The sequence below is a fragment of the Tupaia chinensis genome, unplaced genomic scaffold, assembly GCF_000334495.1.
Source record: "Tupaia chinensis unplaced genomic scaffold, TupChi_1.0 Scaffold145396_1, whole genome shotgun sequence".
In the NCBI taxonomy this organism is placed as follows: Eukaryota; Metazoa; Chordata; class Mammalia; order Scandentia; family Tupaiidae; genus Tupaia; species Tupaia belangeri.
In genome coordinates, this window is record NW_006205257.1 from 2,142,584 (window position 1) to 2,152,789 (window position 10,206).

Genomic DNA, 10,206 nt, shown 5'->3' on the forward strand with positions numbered 1-10,206 from the left:
AAAAACCTGTTTCAATAAAACCTTTTAAAAAAAAAAAAAAGGCTGAAAGTTCCACAGGTGAAAAAATACATTGGATCCTAACCTAATACCATATATAGAAATTAACTCAAAATGGAGCAAAGATTTAAATATACTGTGTCAGCAGGAAAGTCTATACAAATAGAAAACATACTTTCCTGACAGCCTAATAAAACTATAAAACTCTTAGAAAATAAAAAGCAAATGTTTCATGACATTGAATTTGACTGTGATTTCTTGGCTATAAAGCCAAAGGCAGAGGCGACAAAAGAAAAAAAAATAGATAAATTGGACTATATTGAACATTCAACTTTTGAGCATTAAAAACAGAGTACAATAAACCATGGAAAGGGAGAAAATATTTTCAAGTTATATATCTAATATATCTAGAATTGATGCCTAGAACACATAGAGAACTCCTAAAACTCAACCAAAACCCCAAACCATCCAAATTAAAAATGGGCAAAGATGGAGCCAGCAGGTGGCACAGTGGTTAAGGCACTGGACTCCCACATAACCAACCACAGTTCAAGTCCTGGACCTAGTGGCTTGAAACTCATGCTGGGCACATGTGCATACATTCCCAAGATCTCAGGAGGAGAATGAAGGAGAGGGGACTAGGCATGGTCATCCCTCTGGGGGGTGATGCTCACTTTCCCTCTCACTGTCTCTAGTCTCTCTCTCTCTCTCTCTCTGGCAAGCGCACGTATCCTAGGGCAAAAATCTCTAAAAAAAAAAAAATGGGCAAAGAGCTTAAATAGACATTCTTCTAAACAAGTTACATAAATGGTCAAAAGGACATAAGCATTTTGCTCAACATTACTGAGGTGGATTATGGTGTCAAGACCTGGTTGGTGTGTTTTCTCTCTCTCTCTATCATGGAACAAAGAAAGAAAGAAATGTTAAAAATAAAAGAAAAACCACAAAGTAGAGACAATATTTGTAAATCACATATCCAACAAAGAACTTTACCTACATATATTATAATGTGGTTAAAAAAAAAAAAAAACCCACTCAATTAGAACAGTGGACGAAAGACTTGACAGACACTTCACCAAGAAAGATGGAAGGATGACAAGCATGCACATAAAAAGATTAACACATCATTTGTCATTAGGGAAACGCAAATTAAATTCATTATGGGACACCACTACACATCTACTGGAATGGCTTAAATTTATAAAACTGACAATAAAACATGCTGATGAGGACACAGTGAAACTAAAACTTGTACATTGTTGATGAGAATGCAAACTGGTACACTTACTCTCAAAAACAGTTTGGCAGTTTCTCATAAAGTCAAACATACAGGTAATTCCATCTTAATTATTTACTCAAAAACTTGTATTCATACAAAAACCTGTATGTGAAGTTTATAGCATTTTATTCATGATCACCAAAAACTGGGAACAACCCAAATGGCCGTCAACTGGTATAATAAACCGGTAAATCCACACAATGAAACACTACGTGGCGATCATAAAAAAGAAACTAGTGGGAACCAGCAATTGGCTATGTCGCTGGACTCCCACGTAGTCGACCACGGTTCGCGTCCCGGACCCAGTGGCTTAAATCTCACGCCAGGCGCGTGTGTGTGCGTGCCCAAGATCCCGAGAAGAGAATGGAGGAGAAGGGATTGCGGCGTGACCATCCCCCCTCGGGGGTGATTTCTCGCTTTCTGTCTCTATGTCTCTCTCTGTCTGTCTGGCGAGCGCACGCGCCCTAGAGCGAAAATCTCTCTCAAAAAAAAAAAAAGAAACTAGTGATGTATGCAACAACATAAATGATTCTCAAATGCACTAAGCTAAATCGAAGAAGCCAGACTCAAAGTATATGCTACTGTATGACTGTGATTCCACTTGTATGCCATTCTGAAAAAGGCAAAATGGCAACAAAACAGATCAGTGGTTACCAAGGATTAGTGGTGGGGAGAGAAAATAACTACAAAGAGTACAAGATAAGTTTGGGGAGTGGGTAGTGAAATAGTTCTATATCTTGATTGTGGTGGTGATTACATGACAGTATGCATTTTTCAAAATGTTACCAAAGTCTACATGAAAAAAAAATAATAATAATGAACATGGGGCCAGCAGGTGGCATAGTGGTTAAGGCACAGGACTCCCACATAGCCAACAGCGGTTTGGGTGTGGGACCTGGTGGCTTGAAAATCACTCCGGGCACATGAGGAGGAGAATGGAGGAGAGGGGACTGCGGTGTGGCCATGATTTCCCGCTTTCCCTTTCACTGTGTCTCTCACTCCCTAGCAAGTGCACAAACTATGTGTGTGTGTGTGTGTGGGAGGGGGGACTTAATAAAAAAAGAACAAACTTTACTGTAAATAAATTATATCTCAAGTTAAAAATTAGTTAATGGGTTTTAAAAAAAGATGTGGGGCCAACCAGTGGCATGATGATTAAGGAGGCTGGATCCCCAGTTCAAACTCCAGACCCGGCAACTAGAAAAACACACTTGGTGCATGTGTGTGGTTGCCTAAAATCCCAAGAGGAGGATGGAGGCAAAAGGAGGGCAGCATGGCCATTACCCACAGGGAAGTGTTTTCTCACTTTTTCTCTCTCTAGCAAATGCATGCACCCTACAGCAAATTTTTAAAAAGCAAAAGAATGTGAATCTAACATGGCAAAATGTTAAAGTGATAAAGCTAGGTGATGTGGATATCCAAATGTTTATAATATTTTCTGTACTTCCAGAACACATCTTTATAAAAACTTAAATTTTTAAAATTTTTTTAATCAAAGTAATTAAAAAAAAAGTTCCTGTCCTCTGATATGGCATCACCTATATAGTATTTTTTTCTAAAGAACTATTTTAATTACCTTTATTTACTTCTTTATTTTAATTTGACAAGACAGGGACAGAGCAAGAGAAAGAGGAAGAGAGAGAGAGAAGGAAAATGAGAAAGCAGGCCATCAGGTCCAGGACTCAAACCACAGTCTGCCAAGTGGGAATCCAGTGCCCCTAACCACCTTGCTACCTGCAGGTCCCCCTATGTAGTATTTTTAATAAAAATGTTTAACTGGGACCAGCAGTTAGAGTAATGGCTATGTCGCTGGACTCCCATGTAATCGACCATGGTTCAAGTCCCACACCCAGTGGCTTAAACTCATGCCAGGCGCGTGTGCGTGAATGCCCAAGATCCCGAGAGGAGAATGGAGGAGAAGGGATTGTGGCATGGCCATCCCCCCTGGGGGGTGATTTCTCGCTTTCTGTCTCTCTGTCTCTCTCTGTCTCTCTGGCGAGTGCGCGCGCCCTATATCAAAAACCTCTCCAAAAAAAAAAAAAAAAAGTTTAACTTAAAAATAATCATGGGGGTGCAGCAGATGGCACGGTGGGTAAGGCACTGGATTCCTACATGCCGATTGTGGTTCAAATGCCAGGCTTGGCAGCTTACTTTCTCACTTTCTCTTTAGCCTTGTCTCTCTCTGGTCAAAATTAAAAAATAACAACAGCAAATGGATTTAAATAAATATTTGAAAAATAATCATAAGTAAATGCAAATACAAATTAAGGGATGTTTTTCAAAGCAACTGCCCTCATCTTCAGAAATTTCAGCGTCATCAAACATAGAATAAGTCCAGGGCACTGACCTAAGTTAAAAGACTGAAAGGTCATGGGCCAGCAGACAGTGCTGTAGCTAAGGCTCTGGATTCCCACACGATTAACCACAGTTCAAGTCTTGGACCTGGTGATTTACTTTCTCACTTTCCTTCTCTCTCTCTCTGGTCAAATTAAAATAATAAATTTTTTAAAAAGACTAAAAGGTCTTGGCAACTAAATGCAATGTGTAATATTTTTTTTGAGAGGTTTTTGCTATAGGGCACGTGAGCTCGCCAGATAGACAGAGAGAGACAGAGAGACAGAAAGTGAGAAATCACCCCCCAGGGCAGACGGCCACACCACAATCCCTTCTCCTCCATTCTCCTCTCAGGATCTTGGGCATGCACGCACACGTGCCTGGCATGAGGCTTAAGCCACCGGGTCGGGGACGCGAACCGTGGTCGACCACATGGGAGTCCAGCGACATAGCCATTATGCTAACTGCTGGTACCTGTAATTTTTTTCTTGATTCTGGATTAGAGAAAATAAATTACAAAAGACATTATTGAAACAACTGGAGAAATTTTAATATGAATCATATATTAGACAATAGTGTTATACTAATGTTAAATTTCTCAAGTGTGATGATTATATTGTCATTATTTAAGAGAAAGTCTTTACTCTTAGAAAGTACATGCTTAGGGGACCAGCGGGTGGCGTGGTGGATAAGGCGCTGGACACTCCCACATGGCCGACCATGGTTCAAGTCCTGGACCTGGTGGCTTGCTTTCTCACTTCCCCTCTCTCTTTCTCTGTCTCTCTTTGGTCAAATTAAAATAAATGGATGAAAGAATAAAATTAAATAATTATAAAAAAAAAAGAAAATACATGCTTAAATGTTTAGAGTTCTCAACGAATTCTCACATGACTCAGCACAAGAAAAGTAAATAACTTTACAACTTAAGAGGGGACTTCAAAAAGTGTGTGGAAAATGCAGTTAAAGTATAAGTTTATTTTGGTACAAACAAATTTTGAAATTCAAGCATAGATTTTCCTCTTTTTCTTTTCCTTTTTTTTTTTTCTTTCGAGAGGTTTTTGCTATAGAGCACGTGTGCTCACCAGACAGAGAGACAGAAAGCAAGAAATCACCCCCCCCCCAGGGGGGATGGCCACGCTGCAATCCCTTCTCCTCCATTCTCCTCTCGGGATCTTGGGCCATGGATGCACGCGCACCTGGCATGAGGTTCAAGTCACCAGGTCCGGGACATGAACCGCTGTCCACTACATGGGATTCCAGCGACATAGCCATTATACTAACAGCTGGTCCCAGATTTTTCATAGTATATATTTTCCATGGACAAAAGTTCATAGAAGGAGGCCCCCTCAGGGTGAGTCTAGGTATACAGTCTATGGTTATTGGCAATATATTTTTGTAGCTTCTTTCAAAATAACACATTTGGGAACCATGTTTAATAAAACATTTTTAATGCATTTTTTAATTTTGAAAAAAGTTTTAGTTTTAATACGTCAAAATTTAAAAATGTTAAGAGAAATTTGCTTGAAACTTAAAGGAGAAAGGTTAGGATTCAGTTCAAATAGTAGGTAGATGAATCTATCAACAGTTAAAAAGACAAAAATCCTTAAATATAGAAATCAAAGCATCAAAGAAAATCAATAATATTTTAGTCTAAAGTAAATTCTATTTCACTAGTTCAGACCTACGTAATTAATCTCTCTTCTACTAAATTTGCAGTGTTACTGTGGTCTGATCTTTCCATTTAAACTCTGGAAGTTAACATTCAGTTCCGGACTTGTCCCTACCATTAGGCTTGGTCGATTCTAGTACGCTTATTTCTGTGTGACAGACTTTAGTTTCCCCTCAACATTTTTTTTTGGGGGGGGGGGGGAGGTTTTCACTATAGGGGGCTTGCGCTCGCCAGACAGCCAGAGGGGGACATAGAGACAGAAAGGGAAAGTGAGAAATCACCCCCCAGAGGGGATGGTCACACCGCAATCCCTTCTCCTCCATTCTCCTCTCAGGATCTTGGGCACGCACACACACATGCCCTGCACACACACATGCCCTACGTGAGTTTTAAGCCACCGGGTCTGGGACGCGAACCGCGGTCGACTATGTGGGAGTCCAGCGACATAGCCATTACACTAACTGATGGTTTCCCCCTTCAATGTTTTTTGGAGAGCTGGCATGGTGTTGATAAATTCTTTTAGTTTTTTTTTATCTGAGAATGTTTTTGTCTTTTTTTGCCATATGGAAGATAATCTTGCTGGGTATAATATTCTTGGTTGAAATTGTTTTTCACTTAACACTTTGAATATATTTTCCCATTCTTTCTTTGTTTGCATTGTTTCTGATGAGAGATCTGATGTTAGCTTTATGGAATATCCTTTAAAAGTAATTTGACATTTCTCTCATGACAATTTTAGTATCTTGTCTCTGTCTGTGGTTTTGGTCAATCTGGCTGTGATGTGCCTTGGGGAAGATCTTCTTGGGTCAATTCTATGTGGGGTCCTTTGTATTTCTTGGGCCTAGATATTTGAGTGCCTCTCTAGATTTGGAAAGTTTTCTTTCAAGATTTCATGGAATTTATTATCAATGTCCTTATTAGCTTCTTTACCTTCTGGGATACCAATGATCTGGATGTTTGGGAGTTTAATGTCATCTAGTACTACGCAAATGTTACTCTCAATTTTTTGGGTTATTTTCTCAGTCTTTTTGGTGAATTTTTCTAGGTCAGAGGTTCTATCTTCTACACCTGAGATTTGACCTTCTGCAAGATCTAATCTCCTTTTGATATCTTCAAGGGAAGTTTTGATTTTTCAGTTCTTTTTTATGATGTGTATCTCCTCTTTCAGATCATGCAAGAACTTCCTCATCTCCTGGAACTCAGTGTCTCTTTTCTCTTGCATCTTCTGGAGTTCATTGTCTCTGTTCTCTTCCATCTCTGTTAGCTTTGTCACCACAAATATTTTAAATTCTTTATCTGACATTTCCACGAGTTCCCTTATATTCTTTGTGGAGGAAGAGGAGCTATTCTTTTCCATTAGAGGAGAGATATTTTCTTAGTTTCTTATATCTCTTGTGCCTCTGTAGTGGGTTTATAGTCATCTGATGGATTATAAGTTTTTCCTGGCTCCTGGCTAGACTAGGGAGCAGGAGGGTGAAGTCTGGGCAGAGGGTCTTTGGTTAATAAAATATTTTTTTAGGGCCAGCCCATTGCTTGGTGGTTAAGGAAGCCAATCCCACATGGTCAAAGGTATAGTTTCAGTCCTGCCCTGGTACTTTAAGAAACGCCCTGTGTGGTGTGTGTGTGTGTGTGTGTGTGTGTGTGTGTGTGTGTTCAGAATCCTGACAGGATAGAGAAATGGGAGGGATTATAGTGTGACCACGCCTGAGAGGGTGTCTTCTCCACTGGGTGGTGCTTTCTTCCTCTCTCTCTCTCTCTCTCTCTCTCTCTCTCTCTCTCTCTCTCTCAAATGCATGTGCCCACTGGCAATTATTTTTAAAAGAAAATTAAAAATCCTGATAGTTCCCTTGAAATTGCTATTATAGAATGCTTCATTTTTTTAAAAAACCTGCTTCTAAAATGTGGAAACTGTGCTCCAGTTTTACCAGACAGCAATGCAAGTGGTTCAGGTTGCCAGGTCTTCAATGTGCTTTCCTAGGCGGGCTGGAGCCTGCTCCTTTCTGCCAATGCTCCAGGGCCATGCTGCCCAATAGCGGTAATCGGGGCACAACTTCCTGATACAAGTGTGTGCTTCCTGGGCTGCCTTTATGTTATATATATCTTTTTTATTTCACATGCCAGGGAGACAGAAAGTGAGAAACCACTTTGGGCACATGCGCACATGTACCTAGCATCAGTTTTAAGCTGCTGGGTCTGGGACTCAAACCACAGTTGACTATGTTGGAGTCCAGCATTGTAACCATTATGTCATCATCCCCATACTATATATTTTTATTCAAGATCTTGTTTTCTCCATTAGCCTCATCCTAACAGATTTGTTATGCTAGTTATGTTTTTATTTCCAAAATATTCCAACAAATACATTACCACTAAAATTGTAGTAAAATATATGTATAATTTCTCATACTTAAGTGCATAGTTCAGTGACATGAAGTACATTCATGTTGTGCAACTCTCACCACCATCCACCTCCAGAATGCTTGATATCTTGTAAAACTGACTCTCTACACTCATCAGACACTAATTCTCCAGTGTCCCCAACCCCTGGCCACCACCATTCTGCTTTCTATCTCTACGAATGTGACTAAATATATCATATGAGTGGTATCAGACAGTATTTGCTCTTTCGCATCTGATTTAACTCACTTAACAAGGTTTCCCCATGTTGTAACATGTGTTAGAACTGCCTTCCTCATGACCAGCAAGTTAAGTCACTGGACTCCAATGTAGTCAAAAGTGGTTTGAATCCTGAACACAACGCCTTAAAACTCGGGCCAGGCGGGAACCAGCAGTTGGCGTAATGGCTATGTTGCTGGACTCCCATGTAGTCGACCGCGGTTCGCGTCCTGGACCCAGTGGCTTAAAACTCACACCGGGCACGTGTGCGCACATGCCCAAGATCCCGAGAGGAGAATGGAGGAGAAGGGATTGTGGCATGACCATCCCCTCTGGGGGGTGATTTCTCGCTTTCTGTCTCTATGTCTCTCTCTGTCTGTCTGGCGAGCGCACGCGCCCTATAGTGAAAACCTCTCCAAGAAAAAAAAAAAAAAAAAAAACTCAGGCCAGGCACATGTGCGTGCGTGCCCAAAATCCTGAGAGGAGAATGGAGGAGAAGGGATTGTGGCATGGCCATCTACCCAAAGGATTTCTCACTTTCTGTCTCTCTGACTCTCTTTGTCTCTCTGGCAAGCACAAGCACCCTATGGCAAAAATATCTTTAAAAAAAAAAACAACAAGAAATAGAGTAGACACCAGGACTCCAAGATGGCATAAGTTGTACCAGTGAAGAAGAAACTCATGCATGTCAAACTTGGGGAGCTGCCACGCTGGATACTGATGCGGAATTTTACCCGTAAAGGCACCGCTGGAGCATTTCAGAGAAGTTACTGTCAGTATTACAAGTACCTTAACGTGAAGATAGAGGGTGTTGCTAGGGTTTCTATGGTGCTGGCCGCTTATGTGCTCTTAGCTACTGCCTTTCTTACAAAGAACTCAAACACCAGCAGGGACACAAGGACCACTGAAGAGGACCAGCATGGACACCATACACTGAGCCAGACCTTCATCTCCTGGGCTTAGCACCCCTCCAACAGAATTTACTGAGTCCTTTCATATCCCAGTTGAGAATTCATAGCTAATAAAAGATGACTGATACATGTAAAACCAAAAAAAAGAAAGGTCCTCCTTTTGTAGGATAAGTAATATCCCATTGTGTCTATACATACTGTCCCTTGTTTATCCAGGCTCTATTGATGGACCCTGGTGGGGGAGGGGCTTACCCATATAAACATTAGCAAACTACAAATGATATCTGCACCACACTTGGGAAAATGAAAAAGAAACCTACTCAGAGAGTGAGTTGGGTAAAGGCCGCAGGTGGAGGAAGATCAGAGCTGAGGGCATAAATAAAAGGGTTGCTGGGCCCCAAGAGAAAGAGGTTCCCAAGCAGGAGGCAGCCAGTCCAGCTCCTTTGACGTTTTCTAAATCCCATCCTTTGCTACAATCCTCTCCCTTGTCTACTGATTGAAGTATGACTTTTACAGTGATTCATAATACATTTATTTTCCAATAATCCCAACCCAGCCCTTTCCTCTGGTTTGTAAACGCCTTCCTCTAACAAGGTCCTCCCAGTATCCGCACACCACCAGTGAGGAGTTCAGGCACGTGCTCCACAGGCCGAATCCGGGTGCCCAGAACCAGAAGTCGCGGAGGGGAAAAAGAGACCCCGGAAGCCAAAGGAAGAGTCCAGTAAGAAGCCAAGTCCCGAGGGCTTCGGTATAGGAGCACAGGCCACAGTCCCCATGTCCACAGCCTGGCAGTGGCCCTTACCAAGGGCGGAGGTGAATGGGGGAGTGTGGAAACCGGTGCTTTGTCGGTGCTGAGATGCTGTTGTTAGGAAATACACCCAAACCGGACACCCAGGTACATCTGCATTTCGGTGACACCACCAATACAATTGCTTCCTCTAAGAATGTCCCAAAAAGTGCAGGGGACGTGCACTGGCTGAACTTTCTGACTTATATCAGAAACCCGACCTCCGGTTCCAGGACGCCTGTCCCGGGGCCCGACCCCGCGCCGAGTCCGGTGCGGGGCCGCAGACCGGAGCGCGGGGCACTCGCTCACCTTCAGCACCAGGACTTTGAGCATCTTCCCGGCGCCTGCCGCGGACTCGCCTGGGACACGTGCACCGTAGAGGCCGCGGATTTCCAGCCTTTCCGCGGAGTTTGTGCTTCTGCCCTCCCGGGGGCAGTCCCTGCGCTTGGACCGGGGCTCCAGGGTCTCTTCTCCCAACGCGCCCACGCGGGCCGGGCCACGCCCCGGAGACGACGCGCGCCGTCCTCCAACTCGACGCCTCTGGGGGCGGGTTGTGCTTCCTGCCCGCCTTGCCTCGGGCTCCCGCAACCGCCACCCCGCCAACGCGGACACG

The 10,206-nt window shown here is 42.7% G+C and overlaps 1 protein-coding gene across 1 annotated transcript in view; it reads right to left on the reverse strand.

The window, feature by feature from the left end:
- TDRD12 (tudor domain containing 12) overlaps positions 1-10,180 on the reverse strand; it is a 96,946-nt gene extending 86,766 nt beyond the window's left edge. The window contains 1 exon segment of the mRNA XM_027768073.1: positions 9,903-10,180. Within this exon segment, the coding sequence (XP_027623874.1) occupies positions 9,903-9,926 (24 nt within the window). The 5' untranslated portion in view covers positions 9,927-10,180.
- Between the last annotated feature and the right edge of the window lie 26 nt (positions 10,181-10,206).